Source organism: Chroicocephalus ridibundus, chromosome 22 (assembly GCF_963924245.1).
Source record: "Chroicocephalus ridibundus chromosome 22, bChrRid1.1, whole genome shotgun sequence".
In the NCBI taxonomy this organism is placed as follows: Eukaryota; Metazoa; Chordata; class Aves; order Charadriiformes; family Laridae; genus Chroicocephalus; species Chroicocephalus ridibundus.
The window spans coordinates 4,929,359-4,948,609 of record NC_086305.1 but is presented as its reverse complement, the minus strand read 5'-3'; the positions used below and the strand labels follow the sequence as shown (position 1 = coordinate 4,948,609).

At 58.8% G+C, this 19,251-nt stretch overlaps 2 protein-coding genes across 2 annotated transcripts; one reads left to right on the top strand and one right to left on the bottom strand.

Moving 5' to 3' along the window:
• Positions 1-850: 850 nt before the first annotated feature.
• On the bottom strand, positions 851-13,178 carry MAP2K2 (mitogen-activated protein kinase kinase 2). Its single transcript, XM_063358244.1, has 11 exons — positions 13,026-13,178; positions 11,279-11,489; positions 9,706-9,852; positions 8,957-9,034; positions 8,455-8,506; positions 8,235-8,359; positions 6,684-6,897; positions 5,733-5,797; positions 4,853-4,914; positions 4,103-4,148; positions 851-2,807 (listed from the first exon to the last, which is right to left on the bottom strand). The coding sequence occupies exons 1-11, from the start codon at positions 13,109-13,111 to the stop codon at positions 2,697-2,699; spliced, it is 1,197 nt and encodes a 398-aa protein (XP_063214314.1). The 5' UTR covers positions 13,112-13,178; the 3' UTR covers positions 851-2,696.
• A 940-nt stretch (positions 13,179-14,118) lies between these two features.
• CREB3L3 (cAMP responsive element binding protein 3 like 3) lies at positions 14,119-19,250 on the top strand. Its single transcript, XM_063357867.1, is given in 11 exon segments — positions 14,119-14,477; positions 15,753-15,877; positions 16,033-16,288; positions 16,793-16,908; positions 17,341-17,472; positions 17,556-17,662; positions 17,783-17,851; positions 17,983-18,067; positions 18,439-18,535; positions 18,607-18,925; positions 18,927-19,250. Coding segments are annotated over 11 exon segments (1,584 nt in total). The 5' UTR covers positions 14,119-14,221; the 3' UTR covers positions 18,949-19,250.
• The last annotated feature ends 1 nt before the right edge of the window (position 19,251 follows it).

Genomic DNA, 19,251 nt, shown 5'->3' with positions numbered 1-19,251 from the left:
GGGACAGGACTCCAAACACCCCCCCCATCCCGTCCCACAACAGACACGAGGTTGGGGGTGCCCCTTCCTCCAGCCCCCGCCCCTTCCTCCCTGTGCCCCCAAAACCCCACTGTGCTGACACCCAACCCAGGGACACCCCCCCCAGGACCCCTTCCCCCCCCCGGAAGATTCCCAGCCCAACCTCACCGACACCTGCCGCAGCTCCCATGAGTGGAGTGAGTTTCTCCTGGTCTCTGCAGGACGGCCTTGGGGGGGGACCCCACAGCACCAGGAGATGCAAAACCGGGACCCTCTCCCCCCAGCAATGTGCCACCGCAGGAGCTTCACATCAGGCACCCCATGGGGGGGGGGCACAGTACCAGGAGGGGCACCCAGTTGTCCCCCCCACAGAGCTCTCTAATGGCACAAGAATTCTGCAAAATCCAGTTATTTTTCAATTGTGATTTCGCCAGCGCTGCCCCGGGGCAGCTCCCCCTCTCCCAGCCCCACCTCCCCCTGCTTCTTTTCACCCCAAATATTGAAAAGCCATAAATATTTCACCCCAAACATTTGGGAGGCGATCCCGGCTCCCCTCGGGGGCAGGATTTTTAAGGCACTGCACTGTCCTCAGACCCCGCATCTGGAGCTGGATAATTCCCGTATCGCCTGCTTCCACGGGATGCAGCCGATGGGCAGAGCCACCGGCACGACCGTGTCCCCAAGCACCGTCGGTGACATCGCTCCCGTCCAGGGAGCCAGGATACGCCGGGATTCCAGCTCCGCAGGGGTTAAAGCCACCTGCGGCACAACCAAGAAGAAGGGAAAAAAGAAAAAAAAAAAAAGCTGTAAATGTAAAGTGCCGTTTATTTATTTAATTTTTTTCCATGATGAAAATATTGAGTATTAAAAAAAAAAAATAATATCGATAATTGCACCAACAAAACGCTCGACACTTTTTCCTGCTCCTCCTCCAAAACCCAGCACCAAAACCAACTGAAAATACCCTAAATCCTTAGGAATTGTCCCCATTCCCCATCTCCCATTTAAATTAATAGTCAAACCCCCTAACAACGAGCACCCCCGGGGTGCCTTGTCCTGGACACCCCCTCCCCAAATCTGGGATCATCCCCCCGGGTTTGCCTTTTGTTGGTGGGGGGACACAGACACACACACTGCAGCCCCCGGAGTTTATCCCCGAGCAGGGCAGCGCCTTCGCTGGGGAAGGGATGGGGGGACGAGGGGTTTGGGGGGTTACCAAGTCACAACGCTTGCTTCTGGGGGCGGGGGGGGGGGGCCGGCACGGTGGGACTCCAGCACAGGCAGAAGGGACATCAGCCGCCAGCCCAAGGGGGCAAAAAACTAGCCTGAAAAAGAAGGAAAACGCACCCAAAAATGTCCCCCTGGAGGGCTCGGGGATGGCAGTGCAGGGGAGTAAGACACCCGAAAATATGGTGGCAAATGAGGTGACAGCGGGGACCTGCCACCCCCACAGCACGGCCAGTGGGGCTGGGGACAGATCCAGCCAGGATGTGGCCCCCGGGGGGCGTTCGCAGGGTCCTTCCCGGGCAGGAAGGGAGGTGACAGGGAGGGACCATCGGCCACGGTGACCTTGGGACAACGTGGGTCTCCCCGGGTGGGTTCATCCCCTCCCTGTAGCACCGAGCACCTCCCGGCCAAGGGGAGGGGGGTGGGGGGGGTCCAACGGGGGACCCCCCAGGGCTCTGCTGCAGCCACGGTGGCCTCGGCCACTCATGGGATGGGCGAGAGGCAGCCAGAGCGGGGAAAACCCAGAGCCTGGGGGGCACTTTCACCCTCCCCAGACCCCCAGGAGACGGTGGGGTCAGGAGAGGGACCCACGGCCATCATGGACAACCCGCCTCTCCGGGCTGGAAGGAAAACCGTGCTCTCCGTCACCTAAAGGTGACAGCCACGGGGCCCTGGTCCCTGGCAGCCACGCAGCTCCCCCCCAAGTCCCCTCCCACTCCTCGCCCTGCGCTCGCCTCATCAAGACCCTTCCCCAAATCCCCCCCTGCGTGACAAGGACAGGCTTTAAACCAACCGTTAAAAACAAACAAACCCAAAGAAAATACAAATCTCTCCTCTCCCCCACCCCGCCACCCCCAGGCTGGGAGAGAGCTCAGGGCCACGGTCTTCTCCAGCTCAGCCATAAACCACCCCGCAGCGTGCCCGCCTCGTCCCCAGCGGGACGGTGACGCTGTTTGGGGACACCCCGGACAGGGTTTCTCCATTCCCGGTGCCACCGATTTCCACGTGAAAACCAGGGAGGGGGGGAAGCGCCTGCTCGTCCCCATCCCCTGCCACCATCTCACACACACGCGCAAGCGTGCACACACACACACACGATTATTTTCTTTCTTTCTTTTTTTTTTTTCTTAACCCAAGTGAACATGTTTCCAAAAAAACCAAACCAAAAAAAAAAAAAAAAAAAGAGAAAAATTAACCTAAGCAGCACCACATTTCCCAAGTGTCAGGAGCTCCAGAGCTGGAGCAGAGGCCTGGAACACCCCCACATCAAAAGAAACCAACCCCGCTTCGGCTGGGAGGGGCGGCCGAGAGAGACGCTTCCGAGGGGACGGTGCTTTGCCGCTGGGACGGGAGGCGAGCTGGGGCCGGGGGAACCGTCATTGACCGAGGGAGGGGACGCGGTGACGGAGGCAGATGTGCTGGCACCGGGCAGGCGGGGGGGGGCTCGGCCCTCACATGGCAGCGCGGGTGGGCGTGCTGGGCTGGTTCAACCGCAGCGTTTTGCAGAGCCAGCCGGCGAAATCCACCTCCTCCACTTCCGAGCGCTTGATGAAGGTGTGACTCTGGAAGCCAAGGGAAAACAGGGTTTAGGAGCATTGCTGGCTGCTCCCCGGCTCCCAAAATCCAGCCCTGTGCCGTGGGCGAGACCCCGGAGAGGAGAGAAGACCCTGGTATGACAGCTCAGGTTGCTCAAGAAGATTTTGGAGAAATTATTTGTACCTTGGAGGCCTGTGGCTGGGATTTTAATCCATGTAGTCGACACTGGCATGGGAAGGAAGACTGAAAGGAGAGCGGAGCCTGTGCGGCCCCTGCCTGACCCAAACGCAGCTCCCTGGGGGCAGGCAGAGCAAGGTGCCGCAGCTCCTGCACTCCCCGGGGTCCCCGCTCGCCCCTGGCCAGCAAACCCCTCTCCCCCGGGGGCAGAAGGGAACGGAGGAGGACAGGATGACCTTCCCACAAGGGCATGGGGGCACAAGGACACAGGCCACCTCCTTCGCAAGGGCTACGTGGGAGCACCCAGATGTAGCTCAGGGGCTCAGCACGATGCTGAGGTCGACATGGTTAAACTGGGCTCACGGAATGGTTTGGGTGGGAAGGGACCTTGAAGCCCACCCAGTGCCACCCCCTGCCCTGGGCAGGGACACCTCCCACCAGCCCAGGTTGCTCCAAGCCCCGTCCAACCTGCCCTTGAACCCCTCCAGGGATGGGGCAGCCACAGCTTCTCTGGGCAACCTGGGCCAGGGGCTCACCACCCTCAGAGGGAAAAATTTCTTCTTTAGATCTCACCTAAATCTCCCCTCTTTCAGTTTAAAACCATTCCTCCTCGTCCCACAGCTCCCCTCCCTGCTCCAGAGTCCCTCCCCAGCTTTCCTGGAGCCCCTTTAGGGACTGGCAGGGGCTGGAAGGTCTCCCCGGAGCCTTCTCTTCTCCAGGCTGAACCCCCCCAGCTCTCTCAGCCTGTCCCCACAGCAGAGGGATTCCAGCCTTCCCAGTATCTCCAGGGCCTCCTCTGGCCATGCTGCTGGGATGCAGCGAGTTTCTGGGCTGCCAGTGCCCGTTGCCGGCTCATACTCGTCCCATATATTCATATTTATCGGCCCAGCTCAGGAGGTCCCAGGCACCTCCGCAGACACGGGACGGGCGGGTGGTTCCCATCCCGGGCTCCGCACGGGCCAGATACCATCACTGCCTTTGAATCAAAGGTGAGTCACTCCCTCTCCCGGGCTCAATTTGGCTCATCTTAAGCTCAGCCTGGGAGTTTCCAGCCTTTTGACCAAGGGAAGCACGGAGAGACGGGACGGGACAGCAGATCTGGTGCCACCCCACTGCAGAAAGAAAATTGCTCTCCCCCACTTACCATCAGCATCTTCAGATCTGCCCGTTCTGCTGGATTTTTAATTAAGCTGAAATGAGAAGAACAAGAGAGCAAAACCAAGGCTGAGACATTTCTTGTGGGAAACCGATTATCCAGCTGGAGAGGTCTCCAGCTTCACCCAAAGCCACTCGGCCTCCCGGCTGCTTTCCCCAGGAGCCCAGCAGGATGGAAACGGCTCAGAAAACGCAGTCTCCAACAGCCCGGCTCCCAGGGAGAGCTGCAGGATCCATCTCTCCTAGATCGTGTGGGTGAACTGTGCCCTGCAAATGGAGAAAAGGACCTAGTGCTTGGCAGGGATTAGTGATTTTATTTTTTTTTTTTTTTATAACATCCAATCTCTGTGATTTAATGGGGGCTGCGGCAGCATCCTCAGGTGTCCCCCCGCACCGCATTGGAAGGTCGGGAAGTCGATGGTGAACGCCTGGTGCCTGCAAGGCTGTGGGGTGACTCACAGCCCCAGCAATCTGCTTCACCATCCCCCCGCCAGGCTCATATTTAGAAGGTGCTGGGATACTGCTAAGCATCACCGCAAATAAACTGCCTTTATTCCAACCCTTCCCAAGGCAGGAGTTCCCAGCACAATGCTGAATCCCGCTGCAGCCAGGGAGAGATCACCTCCAGAGCACGGAGAACATTGCGTTACGCTGAATATTCTGGGTGGAGCTGCCGCCTGCAGAGCTGTGGGGGAGCACATACAGGCCTCCACCTGCAGCCGTCAGATGAAATCCTTACCATTTATTTACAAACTCCTGGAAATCTTGCGTGAAAACTCCATTCGGCAGCTTGGGAGGTGGCTGCAGAGAGAAGGAGAAGGGTTTTTTGCATCACCGTGTCAAAAATGAGTCAAAAAGCAGAGTTTTACCTATAGCCTTTAATGAGCTGCAGAAAAGCTGCGCTCTACAGCCATCCTCCTCCTCGCTGCCCTTCCCCACCAGGGACGTGCTCCCTGCCATTTCTCACCCTGGCAGCAAACGGCCGCCCCAGCACGATGCCCAGCTGGAGGGACCCCACACCGAATGCCTGCCAAAACCGGGAGACAGAAATTGCAGCGTCACAATTCTGGATCCAGCCTCGCAAATCCCAGCTCTGGCAACGCCTACAGCGGACGAAGCCATTCCAGAAACAATAGTTGGGGGTCAACTCCTGTCACCTTGAAAGGAGAAGCTGCTCTTTCCACTTGCTGGTGGGATGGACCCTACTTTGCAAGTCTGGTAGGACATTTCAACCTGGGATTTTAGGTCACCCTCATTCAGAGGGCTTCATCCCAGAAAACATGCATGACCTCGGCGTTCATCCTTTGCTGATCTAGGGAGGAGCACGTTTGAAACTGCCGGTTGGAGAAGGAGCAGGTTATTACAGCCAAGAGCTCCCCTCTTTCAAGGGTATTATGAACTTCCCCCTGCAGAGCTTTATTCCACAACCAGAGACACCTTTGTGGTACAGAGAGATGGGAACAGGGGAGAAGGAAAGGACGCCTGCAGCTCAGAGGGGCTCGCTATCCAAAAGCCCCCGTTCAAGCAAAGGTTTTGGAGCCCACCCTGACTCAGAGTGGACACGGCACCGCGGTACCTCAGGGAAGCCCCAGCAGAGCCGACAGTAAAGCAATACCCACCTCATTAACTATATAATCCAGCAGTTCAAAGATGGCCATGGCAGGCCGGTTGTCCATCCCATGGCCTGCGTGGTTAAGATGACAAAAAGAGTGGTGAGAGGGTGTTCGGGGACAGCGAAGGGCCTCATTTTGTGTGAGCAGCATGTGTGCCGCAGGACTTTTGCCGGGAGAGGCGGAGGCAACCCACCTGGGAACTGACTCGTGGTTAAAAAAAACCCAAGGAAGAGAAAACCAAAAAGCATTCCGAAGTTTCGGATTTCTTTCCCTGTGCCTATAGTCCAGATTTATTTCCTAGCTTGGAGCATTTGGAGAGCACCAGGCCATCTGCCGTGGCAGGCTGGCAGTGCTTCTAGAGCCTTCTGCTTCCAACCAAATGGCTCAAGTGGAGCCTCCTTCAAACCTCCATGCCAGTACGTCTATGAGAGCTCCCAGCAAAGCTTTTCCCAAAAAGCTGCCCCTAGCTTGAAAGAAGTCTTTTGGGAGCACGGGCAGAGCCTGAGAAGCAACACGGGCTGTGACAGAGTCCCTCAAAGCATCTCCTCCAAGGGGTCCACATCCCAAAAGCCTGTGCCGTGCCCAGCACGGAGGGCTTTGCTGCATGGCCTGAGCCTTCTTGTGGGACGCAGCAGGATCTCAAGGCTAAACTGAGCTCTTCAAAGCCATAATAGGTCCTGGTTGGCATCCTGAGAGCAATCTCCTCGCCTCCCCGCGCAAGACCAGACTCCCACCTGCACTCGTTAGGAATTACAAACCTCCACGGTAGAGTGGATTCTGATGGAACATTGTCACGGTTCCATCTGCTCTGCAGAGAGAGGCCTCCCTAAAAACACTCACCTCCCCGCCACAACCTCAGCCAAAGCGGCCTTTGGCTAACCCAGCTACACCAAACAAAACCCGACCCCTTCTCCCCCACCTCTGCGTGTTGTTTCCAATGCATACGACAGCCCCTACCACTGACGGGGCGTCCTGGGGGCCTGGCCCGCGGCGAGATGCTGTGAGACTCTCCCTCCGCCCCGTCCACCACAGGACGGCCAAATATTGCTTCCAGTTCCTTGGAGTCTGGCGGGGGGATTGGGTACCTTCCGATAGACAGCTCCACTAACGACAGACCCATGCTCCAAATGTCGGACTGGACCGAGTAGTGGGTGCCCTGCAACCGCTCGGGCTGGAAGGAAAGAGCACAGAAACACACATCGACGCAGAATATCAATATGCAAAGTCATAAATATCATGCGCTGAAATTAAATAGGCGAGACGCGATATCCTGACGGTCTCTGCAGCTCTGCTCTCCACCCTTCCAGGGAAAGGACTGTCCCAAAGGCGTCATGTGCAAACATAAAGCACTTCCATGCATCTAATCAACAGCCACTGTTGAGCAGCATTTACAGCTGCTTATACTTAGGAGTCCAGAGTACACAGGAGGAATCTATTTCCCTGTATGCCGAGAGCTAATGAACTAAATTTATTAATTAGATTCTGTTTTCCTGGTCATTCCTGTTAATATCCAAGAGGAATCTGAGGAGCAGAAAACCCACTCTAGGCCTTTACCATTGAAATAAAAAAGAAAAAAAAAATAATAATCAAATGCAAGTCATCCATACTGGCAGCCTTAAGTCAGCTGTACCCAGTGGCTGAGCACGGAGGAGATGTTACTTTAATAGCCACTGTCTAACTATAACTGTACTTGAGTAACCATTCCCAAAATACGAGTGCAGCTCAGACCCAAGCACAGGAGCGTAGTCCGACGGCTTCCCTAATAACCCACCGCTCGCTCCCAGCCACGACCGCGCACGGTGCAGGGGGAAGACCCCCACCTCCCCTCTGCCTTTCAGCCGGCAGGACCTGGGGACCCGGAGCCAGCCAGGGGTCATTTTATTGTCACCGACACCATATTATCTGCAGTTGAGCTAAGGCCGATTATGTCTTTCATTTAGAGGAGAGGCACAATCAGCTCTTCCTGCAGTTCACGCTGCCTGGCTGACTCTCACCTGGCTTCAGTTCCCCCTTAGCCTCCACTAGACTGGTTTTACCCCCTTTTTGCCAGCAAGTGCACACAGTCAAAGCAGCAGAGGAGGTGCCTGTATCAGCATCCGTGCCCCCTCCGCACTGTTTCTTGGACAGAATTTTGCATACAGAAAGAGAAGATGGTTTTGAACCCACAAACACTCTCCAAAATAAAATATGGAAGTATTCGTAGGATCCGAAACGCCTTTCTATAAAAGTCTGCACTTCCACATGCACCATTGCCAGCCGGGCACAGGCTGGAGCCAACAGGGCACCCAACTCCTCGAGAGGATGCGGAGGTGTCTGTTCCTCCAGCACCAGATAGTGCCTCGAAGCACTGGGCTCACCCCTGATGTGAGCCAGGAACAGGGTGGTCCGGGTGAGGATGGAAACACACAGCAAAACCGTGAGCAAATGGGACACTACACTGATTCTGTAAGAGCCGAGTTGAACCCAAATTCTAAAAAAAACCCCAATGAAAAGTTGAAAGGAACTTACAGACATGTAGGACCGAGTTCCTACAAAAGAGTTTGCCATGGAGTCAATGAGTTGACCGCTGACCCCAAAATCACACAGCTTAATCTCTCCTCGAGAATTAACCAGGATGTTAGAAGGCTTCACATCTGATAACAGCAAGAGAGAAGAGCGTAAACACGACTCTAGGTAAAATACAGGGCTCTTGTACCACAGGCAGTTATTTTTAGGTTCCTCCTCTCACCTCTGTGCATGATTTGGTGCTTCTCTCTCAGATACGCCAAGCCTCTCAGAACCTAGAAGGAAACCAAGGACAGGATGAGATCAGGGCTGGGGAGGGAAGTGCCTTCCCTTCGGCAGGACACGTTGCATAAACTCCGGGTGCCGCCACCCCGCAGCCTGGCGAGGAAAGCTGCCCCATAGTGTCCATGTGTTTCAGAGTTTGCAATTTATCATCAAGTCAACCACAGGTCTCGGGTTTACTGCCCGAAAAAGCTTCTCCCAAACCCTCTCCAGGAGAGGCCAAAACCAACCTTGGTGCAACACAAGGGGTCAGAGCTACAGAGAGCGGTTGGGAATATGCCTTCCCCCTCCCCGCTTGCACACACCACTGCCTGTTGCCCTAGGTCGGGCTAGGAAAACATGTACGGGGAAACAAAGAAAGCTTCCTAAGGCAACACAAGCATTATTCCCAAACCGTGCCCAGCAAATCCTTTCTGGAAGCCCGGAGAGCCGCCGTAACTCACCGCTATACTGACTTTCCCCAAGATCTCCTCGGGAATTCTTTTGGCTTCTTTCAAGACTTGATCCAAAGAACCGCCATCCTAAAATAAAGAACATCGAAATGACCAATCTCCGGCAGGAAAACAGAGCAGCTGGCTGTACGGGAAAGCATGTCCAGGGAGGGCATGCAGTATATAAGCAGTACACAGCATCCCAGCTCGGCTGCCTGCAACGTCTCAGCATCAAGCACACTCCTTTTATGGCAGAAAAAAAAAAAAAAAAAAAAAAAGAAGAATTGTATCTGGTGATCAGAGCTCAAGCTTCTTGCTGAAAACTATTTTAATGCTATCTTCTATCAGCTCTACGTCTTGCTAGTAGTTCTTAGCTTCCTTTCCCCTAGTGGTAAATGCGAAGATGATACGGTCAGCGCTGATCCGGAGAAGCGACAACACTGTTCTCTGCCAGAGACAACAGAAAGCGCACACTGTGCTTCACAGCGAGCTCCGTAGGGCGGCAGGTTTACAACATTTCCGTTTGGCCAACCCCCAAACCTCTGCTTCCGCTTTCCAAAAAGTCGATCTGTCTGTCATTTCGATGCCTAAGCAGGACGTGCGGCTCCTACCAGGAGCACAGTGGCCTCGCTGCAGCCAGAGCAAGGCGCCATGGCAGCCGCCAGCACCAACCTCTTTCACCTGCAATTTCAAATCTCAGGGAGATGCGATTTGGAACAGTCCCGGGAGCAGCAGTTTGCAGAGGAGGAACGGGGACTCACCATGTGCTCCATGCAGATGGAGATCTCTCCGTCGCTGTAGAAGGCTCCATAGAAACCCACGATATATGGGGAATTACACTCATGCAGCACCTGCAGCTCTCGGATAATCTGATTCCTGATGGCCGGCTTGATTTCTAAATGAATCAGCTGCCAAGAAAGAAAGAAATATTCAAGGTGTAACAGCTGGAAAAACTTAGAGGAACCAGGTGAGCAAGTCCTGAGTGTTAGAAACAATAAAAACAAAACATCTTCAAGGGAAGCTCTGCTTGGGCATAGACTTTTGACCATTTGCAGACTAACAGGGATAAAGGGAGAGGTAGAGCCCCGGGCAGCCTGTTAGCGACTGAAGCAACTGCTGGCCATGCAACACGCGGAGATCACACAGGACACGGAGCGGAAAGACAAGTCAGAAGTTTGATGCTGATCTGACTCAGCAGATGGGAACATTTTCACAAGCTCTGTAGGTGTTGTAAGAAAAGGTGCTCCGATATCAAGGAAACCACAGAAAGTAAAAAAAAAAAAAGAAACCCATGAAGATTATGCACATGAAAGAGCAATTGCTTTATTCCTTGGGCTCCACGTAGTCAGTTAACACAGCTGTGGGTAGGGGAGCCAGAGGCTAGGAAATATCATGGCAGGTCAGAAAAAAAAAAGACACTGTTACCGTAAGCTCTAGGACACCCAACCCCGGGGACGTCTGTCCTTCCCGCAGACCTAGGAAGGCCAGTCTCTGCAGGAAGGACAGCCGTGCTGTCCGACGCCGCAGCTGGCCTTCGCTTCAGTTTGTGAACACAGAGCTCCCAACAATCTCAAAACCACCCACTGATACCCAACACTCCCAAATCAAACGCCCTGGAAGACTCTGAGAGCTCAACTCTGTGTGAAGCCACCCAGAGAAGCAGATTAGCTCACGAGATCCACTAAACCATCCCAACAGCAGGTGAGACCAGAGACTTTCCAGGAAGCTGTCCTCCAGACAAGCAGCCGCGCTGTTCTCACCGAGCACTGCCTTTCCGAACAGGCAGGCGAAGCATCTCTAGTTTTCTGCTATAGGGCACCACAGTAGAAGACGTCGCCCATAAACCCACGTCTGAGGGGAACCACTGTCACGGCTGCTTGGCACTACCTTGGGGATCTGTTAAGTAGGTGGCGAGGAAGGTGTGTGTGCCAAACCCATCCCTCCGCCTGCCCTTTCCAGTCCTCATTAGCCACGACCTAGGAGCCTCAAGAGATCTGCTTCTATGCAGTTTAGCAGAGTTCATTAAAACCAGCTTCACTGGAAAAAAAGAATAAACTTATGTTTTCACACAAGGTGCACAGGGACCTGCTGCAGCGAGCGCAGCCTCTCCCAGGGGAGGACTCGGAGACAGGCAGAGCAGCTCAGAGCTGAAGTAGGAGAGGCTCCACCTAAACCTGTCTGGGGGCAGCCAAGACCTTGGTCCTGACCCTGGCAAGGCAGGTAGGGTGCAGATGGGTCACTGCAAAGAGATCCCAACCGAAGCCGGCTCTCCCAGAGCCAGGGCAAGTGCCGGACCCCCTCCAGCATGATGCCACAGCCCACTCCTCCCATTACCTTCCGTGCCATAACAAGCCCTGAGGGTTTGTGCTGCACTTTGGTGACCACACCGCCGTTGCCAGCCCCCAGTTCGGAGATCCTCTCAAAGTCATCGTCCTTCAGCTCGCCAACTTTGGCTTTCTGTGTGAGGAAAGCTTCCAGGCGCTTCTTCTGCTGCTCATCCAGCTCCAGTTCCTCCAGCTTTTTCTGAAGGTCCACAAGGTTTGCCCTGGAGAGGAGAAGAGGAGACGGGAGGGACAGTCAGGAGACTGCGAGGGCAGCACCAGAGAAAGAGTTAGGTTTTTTTTTAGGGAAGCAGAGGGAAATAACTGAAGAGTGTTGTCTGACACATACTCAGCCCCTGATATAGCAACGAGACCAAAGCAAAGCTCTGGAGAGAGGCAGGGCTCAGCTCCATCACTGACAGGGACACACAGACAGCGAGACCCATGGTGCAATGTCTGCCCAACACTAACATCTCCTCTGGAGAGGAGCTTTAGTGCAGTCAGCTGTTTTGGGAAAGCCAAGGAGTAGGGAAAATCCTTCAACTCTTAAAGAGGCAGCACAGCTCAGCCCAGAGAGAATGGCAGCACCAGCACCCTCTCCCGACACAGGAAGCCAAGCTTGTGTTTCACTGCGAAACACGAGAAGGGTCCAGCAACCCCCTGCTCTGTTAGACACCCCCCTCCCCACCCCACCGAGCACAAAGGGGTGTCTGTGCTCCCCCAGCACCTGCTGCCCAGCTCCCATCGCCTGCACGGGCTCCAGCTGCTCTCTCCCATTTGCTGCCCACCCCCTTATCTCCCCCCCACTCAGGGCAATGGTTTTGTAGGGCCCCCTTCCACCCAGCATCCCCATGCGATGCTCTGCCTTCCCCCAGCACTGCCACGTCCCCCTCTCCACCACCCCACGCATCCTGCCCACCCAGCCCCAACTACTACCCCAAATCCTCCCCCCTCAAATCCTCCCCGCCCAAGCCCAGCCCCAGCCTACGTGCCCAGGCTTGGTCCCCACACACCCCAGGCCTCAGCTGCCCCCAGACCCTCCCTCAGCCTCCTCTGCCACCCCCCCGCAAACCTGGGGGTCAGAGCAGCCTCCACTCGCAACCCATCCCATCCCCACCTGTCCCCAGCCCACCCAGCCCCTTTAACCCCCAACCTGTCCCCAGCTCCAGCTCCCCGACCCTTTACCCACCCCACAACACCCGGCTGGGCCCATCCAGCACCGGCCTGGCCTGGTTCCCGGACTGTCTTGGCCCCCACAATCCTGCCCTTGCCCCCCAGGCCCGGGGCCAGCTTATATCGGCGCCCCCAGGCGCGAAGGCTGGCCTGTTCAGCCCCTCACGCCTAGTGCCCGACCCTCCAGGTCCGATGCCCGGCCTGTCCCGGGTCCTCCAGGTTCCCCAGGCCCCATGTCTGGCCTGTCCCGGACTCCCCAACCCGGTGCCCGGCCTGTCCCGGCCCCCGCAGGACCCCCAGGCCCAGTGCCCGGCCTGTCCCGAATCCCAGGCCCGGCACCCCCCGGCCTGCCCTGGCCCCACAGGCCCGGTGTCCACCGGTCCCTGTCCCGGTCCCGGTCCCTGTCCCCTCGGCAGCAGCCGGGCCAGGTGCCGGGCCTATCCCGGCCCGGCCCGGTCCCCCCAGGCCCGGCGCCCCCCGGCCCGGTCCGGTCCGGTGCCCCTAGACCCCTCAGGCCCGGCCCCCCCAGGCCCGGCGCCCCCCGTTCGCGGCGCAGGCTGGGGCGGGCCCCGCCGCCACTCACTCACTCTGCGGAGCCGTCGGGGCTGGGCCCCTCGGCCGCGCTGGGGGCGATGTTGAGGGCCGGCAGCACCGGCTTCCTCTTGGCCGGCATGGCCGGGCCGGGCCGCGCCTGCGGGGCCGAGCGGGGGCGCGGCCGCGCGGCGCGGGGGCGCGCGCGAGGGGCGGGGCCGGGGCGGGGGCGGGGCCGCGCGGGGGCCTATCGGGGGCGCGGCCGCACGGCGCGGGGGCGCGCGCGAGGGGCGGGGCCTGGGGGGGCGGGGCCGCGGGGTCTCGCGAGAACTCGCGGAGGGGAGCTGGGGGGGGGCTCGGCCATGGCGGCGGGGCCCTGAGGTGGGGGAGGCCTGAGGTGCGGGGAGGCAGCAGGCGGCAGCTGAGGGACTGAGCGAGCGCTAATTACCTTGGCAATAATTAGCGACCCAGCAATTACCAGGAGCCCCCCAGCCCCTGCCGGCCCTGCCCTCCCGCCTGACCCAGGCAGCAGCTCCAGGGGATGCTCTAAGGCCTTAATGAAGCCAGGCAATTAGCAGCCCCCGGGGGACACCATGGCGCCAAGCGGGCGGGCGCCCTTTGCTCGGTTCCAGGGGCTCCCGTCTCCACCACGGGGCCATAAACCGGGGAGCGGTCAGAGGGCGTCGAGCGGCAGATAACGGGACGAGGCCTTGTCCCCGCGCCACGCCTCAGTCACCTGCTGCCTTACTCACCCGTCCCCTCCCTGTGTGACGGGGACCTGGGGGGTGAAACCCTGGGGGACCCAGTGAGGAGAGGCTCATCTGGAGGGTGACAGGGGTGACTGACACCCTCACCGTGGGGTGGTGGGGAGGGATGAACACAAACCGTAGGGACTTCAGCCCCACAGACGGCCACAGGGGGAAACCGAGGCAGGGAGGGCGCAGGCAGCCCTGGTGGCAGGCGCAGGCAGCAGGACCTGGGTGTCCGGGCCAGCCCTGGCTGCAGGGAGCAGAGGGGACCAAGGTTTGTTGTGGAGGAAACCGTAAGTGGTAGAGTGCCAAGTCAACGTATTCCCCGGATGTTCTCAACACCTATAAAATGTGATTAATGCTGATACGCTCGTCTGAAAAAAAGGGAAATCGTCCCTAAAAATGGGTGAAAGTTCACGGGCAGCAGAGGTGCCCGGACTTCGCTCACCAGCCCCAGGCCCCTCCTGCCCCGCTTGGCGGAGGAGGACAAAAACATTTGGCTAATGAGTTACGGAGCACAGCGGGTCCATCCCCAGGGCGGCCCTGCCATCGCTCACCGCCGTCCCCAATCAGGGATGGGAGATTTTGCAATCAGGGACGTTATTTCTGTGCAGTTGGAGTTTAAACTTTGCCACTCGGGTCAGGGCACTACGGAGGAGGAGGAGGAGGTGGCGGCTGGGCTCGGTGTCTACCCCGCTGCCCTGCGACCGAGTGGGTTGAGAAGACAGGACAGGTCTTTGGGAGTGGGATCTGACACAGGTATGTCCTGGCTGCCAACGCTCAACGGGGTCCCTCTGCCTGATAGTCCCACAGGGCCACCAAGGCTCATTGGAAGGGCTGAGGATGAAGGACAGGGTGCAGTAAAGCTCCTTGCCTGGGTTGGCCAGCCAAACATCACGGTAATGACAACCGTCCCCAAACCTGGCTTGAAGGACACTTGAGTCTGTCTTTAATAGGGTGGGAAGGGCAGTTGGGTGATGGGTTGGGTGGCTGGGGGAAGTGGGTTGGGTGGTGGGTTGAGTGGTGGGTTGGGTAGTTGGGTGGTGGGTTGGTCGATCAATCAGACAGACAGTTGCCTGATCATTCAGTTGGCCAGTGGGTTGGTTATTTGGTCAGTCGGTCGGTTGGCCAACAGGGTTGACCATTTGGTCTGTTTCTTGATTGGTACATTGCTTTGGCTGGTCAACCGGTTTGTCACTTGGTCAACTGATTGGTCAGCTGGTCAGTTAGTTGGGTTGTCAGTCAGATGATTGGCCAGTTGGGCCACTGGTCAGTTGGCCCATTGGTTTTCTCCAAGCCCGGGGTCTCGAGCACTGCCTGGGGTGGCAGTGACAGAGCAGGGCTGAGTCCCCTCCTTGGGGCTGGCTGGTGGCAGCAGTCTCCTCCTCCTCCGCTTGCCACCCAAAATGATTAACCTGATCTTCCGGAGCGGTCACGCACATGGACAGGGCTGGATGGGGGAGGTGACCCAGCCCTTGGGTCTGGGCGCTCATCGCGCTCCTGCACTTGGGGGGCACAGTGGGGCTGGGGCTGCTTGGTGCCTGTGGAGAGCCCCTGGTTCTGCAGTTCTCTTGGGGGAAAAAATAGAGGATTTGGGAGTTTCAGCTGCTGGAAGGAGACGGGGGGGTGCCATTGCCGTGCCCCTGAGTCCCTGCATGCCTGTGCTGTCCCTCCCGCAGGTAGGGCTTTGCCAGATGTGCCCACATGTGCTCACATACAGGTGCTGGCGCATGCGTGTGCACATGTTCACGCACCCATGTCTGCGTGGGCACACACGTGCACATTGCGCGGTCGTGTGGTTGCATGGACACGCAGCTCCGCACACGCGTGTGCCAGCCTGGCCTCGTGCATGCATCCACATGGTCACACGCATGCACATGTGTGTAGATACACCTCCCCATGGTCTCGCACACATGTGCCCGTGCCCAGACGTGCACCCCGATTTGGGGTGTTCCTGGGGCTGGGGGTCGGGGGGGGAAGGTTGGGGGGCAATCGCGGGGACTGGCTTATGGACCTGACCTTGCCATCTTGCAGCCATGGCCTCTGGCGTGGGCAGCCTCGACAGCCTCGACCTGCTGGACCTCCTCTTCGACCGCCAGGACGGGATCCTCCGTGGTGTGGAGCTGGGGACGCCGCTGGGCACCTGGCACGAGGACGGGGTGAGTCTCCCAGGCTGAGGGGTCCCATCACCACCTCATCCCTGGCTCTGGCGGGACAGCCCTGTCCCCACGCCTTGCCCGAGAGCTGGGACCAACCCACAGCGCGGGCAGCTCCTGTGGGAACCCCACGGTGACAGGCACCCGTGTCCCCACAGCGTGTCCAGGACAATGAGGACTTCCTCAGCTCCATCCTGGGCTCTGGGGACTCAGTATCAGATTCACCCAGCTGGTCCCCAGCTGCCAGCGACAGTGGGGTCTCTGAGGACCCCCCCTCCGACCAGCTCGACAGCCCCCCCAGGTGCTTTGACAGGGGTCCCAGCGAGGTCCTGTACCCCTATGCCAACGCCTGCCGAGCTCTTCCTGTCCCAGGGGGGGGCAGGGTCCCACAACCTGATGTCTCCATCGACCTGGGTGAGCCATGAGGGAGAGACTGGTCAAAGGACCAGGCTGGGGGCACTGGAGGGACTGGGGAGGACTGGGGACAACTGGGGAGCTAAGAGGGGATGGGGGAACTGGGGTCTCTCAGGCATAATGAGGAAATTAGGGGGACTGGAGGGAACTGGGCAGACTGGGGAGAACTGGGAGGTATGGAGTACTGTGGGGGGAGCTCAGGGACATGGGGAGAGTTTGGGAACTGGGGTGAACTGGGCAGACTGGTGTTGGTGGGGGAGACTGGAAGAGGAGGGAAGTTTGGAGGGACTGGGGGTGTTGAGGTGGGCTAAGCAGCGTCGGGTGTTCTGGGGGGACTGGGACAGGAGCAGAAGGACAGTCTGGGGGGCCAGAGTCCAGGGCCACTGGACTGGTAGGTGGCAGCAAGGCACCATAGCTCTGGGGCCATGGCAGGGGTGAGGGTCCTGCCCTGGGGATACTGGGGGACACAGCACTGCTGACAGCCTCTGCTTTCCCCTCACCCAGACATGTGGCACCCCGGCTTCTTCCTGGAGGAGAGCCAGGACCTGCCCGTGGTCTCTCCACCCGCATCCTGCACCCTTACCGTCAAGGACCTGCTGCTCTCGGGCAGCTCTGATGCTGTAAGTCCCCGCCTCTGTGTCCCCATCCCTCCTTGTCTCCAACCTTGTCCCTTCCTGGACCATGACCCCATCCCTGTCTTCATCCTCATCCTCATCCCTGTCCTTTCTGGACCACAATCCATCCCATCCTCACCCTGAAGCACAGTCCCATCCCCATCCTTGTCCCTTTGCCCATCCCTCCCTGTTCTTGTCCCCTTCCCTGGATCACGGTCCCTTTTCTCCCCATCCCTGCCCCTTCCTGGACCATGATCCCCTCCCCATTCCTGTCCCCATCCCACTCTGTCCAGTCCCCACACTTCTCCCCTTTCCATGGTCCTATCCCTGTCCTTTCCTGGACCATGATCCCGTCGTTGTGGTCCCCACCGTGGTCCCTGGGGTCAGGCGTGGGGTGACCCCGCCGCCCAGGGCCGTCACCCACCGATGGCCCTGCAGCAGCCACAGGTGCCCGGCTCCCTGCTGAGGCAGAGCCAGGGGCAGTTCCAGGAGCTGGTGCTGACTGAGGACGAGAAGAAGCTGCTGGCGAAGGAGGGGGTGTCCCTGCCCACGCAGCTGCCCCTCACCAAGGTGGGTCCCACCATGCCTGGGGAGGGTGCGGAGTTGGGGGGGGTCCCAGCCCCAGCAGCCCTGACCCCCCCTGTCTCCCCCAGTATGAGGAGCGGGTGCTGAAGAAGATCCGGCGGAAGATCAGGAACAAGCAGTCAGCTCAGGAGAGCCGCAAGAAGAAGAAGGAGTATATCGACGGGCTGGAGAGCCGGTACGACCCCCAGACCCCTGCTGCAGGCACGGCTGGCCAGTGGTGGGCATGCTGCTCCCTGCCAGCCCCCCCAGCTGTTTCACACCCCCCTGACTTCATCCCCCCCTCCCTGTCCCCCAGGATGTCAGCCTGCACGGCCCAGAACCAGGAGCTGCAGAGGAAAGTCCTGCACCTGGAGAAGCAGAACTCGTAGGTGTTCCCGGGGCAGGATGGGGACAAGAGGGGGTAGGATGGGGCTGGGACTCCCCTGTTCCCCCTGGCCAGACCTGCTGGGGGGCAGGAGGGATTTGGGGGTGATCACGGGCTCTCGCTGTCCCCAGGTCCCTCCTGGAGCAGCTGAAGAAGCTCCAGGCCCTCGTGGTACAGTCAAGCAACAAAGCAGCGCAGACGGGAACCTGCATCGCGGTGTGTGGAGCCCCCGACCCCCCCCCCAGCCTCCTTGCTTCCAGGGAGGGAGGCTCAGACCCACGGAGATGTGCTGGCAGGGGTGGACGGAAGGGCAGACAGAGGGATGGACGTGTGCTAAGGCAGAGGGGTAGATGCTTCAAGGATGGATGGAGGGATGAAGGGATGGATGAAGGGAGGGAGGGAGGGATGGATGGATGGATGGATGGATGGATGGATGGATGGAGGCGCTGCCAGGGGCACTTGCACAGGGAGGGATGCAGGGACACAGTTCTGGTTCTGCCACCAGCCCCCGCTCGAGGAGCCGTGTCCCAGAACCTGGTCTCTCCCCTCCACCACTGCGCACGGTAACGTCCCCTCTCTGTCCCCAGGTCCTGCTGCTCTCTTTTGCACTCATTGTCTTCCCCTCCATCAGCCCCTTTGCCCCCAGCAGGGCCGAGGCAAACGGCGACTTCGGACCTGTGCGAGGTGAGGGCTGTGCTGTGGCTGCGCCGGAGCTCCGGGCACTGGAGCGGGCCCTGACCCTCCTTTGCAATTAGTTTTCTCCAGGTCCCTGCACAATGCGGCCGCCTCCCGCGTGGTTTACACACAGCCCCAGGCCGGGGACGAGAAGGCCCTGGAGCCGCTGTGGTCTGAGCGCCTCGGAGAAGACCCTGAGACCCTGCATGAAGCCTTCGGTGGCCACGCATTCACCTCACGCCCGGACAAAGTCTCCCCCCGTAACAGCACGCAGCCGCTTGCCTCGGAAGGGCTGAGCCACAGGGATGGGGATCAAGCCGACACTATGTCTGGGGACAGCACTGCGCCGCACCATGGCATGGCATCGCTGGCTTGGACCAAGGCTGGCCACAGCAGGCCCGGAGCCGGCTGAGGAGCTCTAAGCAGCACCCAGGGACCACGGGGGATGCGATGGGGTGGCTCAGCACCCCATCCCCTATGGGATGAGCCCTCGGGGTGGCCCCTCTAGGATCTGCCTCCAGGGGTGGGCAGATGCTGGATCTGCTTGGCTTTGCTTGTATCTGTGAACTGGGACGATGAGACCGGTTCCCACCGGCCTTACTGGGAGGGAAGGGGCTACTCCTGGCCCCTGGGTGCAGCAGGAGTTGTGGAAGGGACACAGGGTCGCTCTCAGGATGGGAATGAAGGGCCCTGGGCTGGCTGGCTATTGATGTTGCAACTGGTTG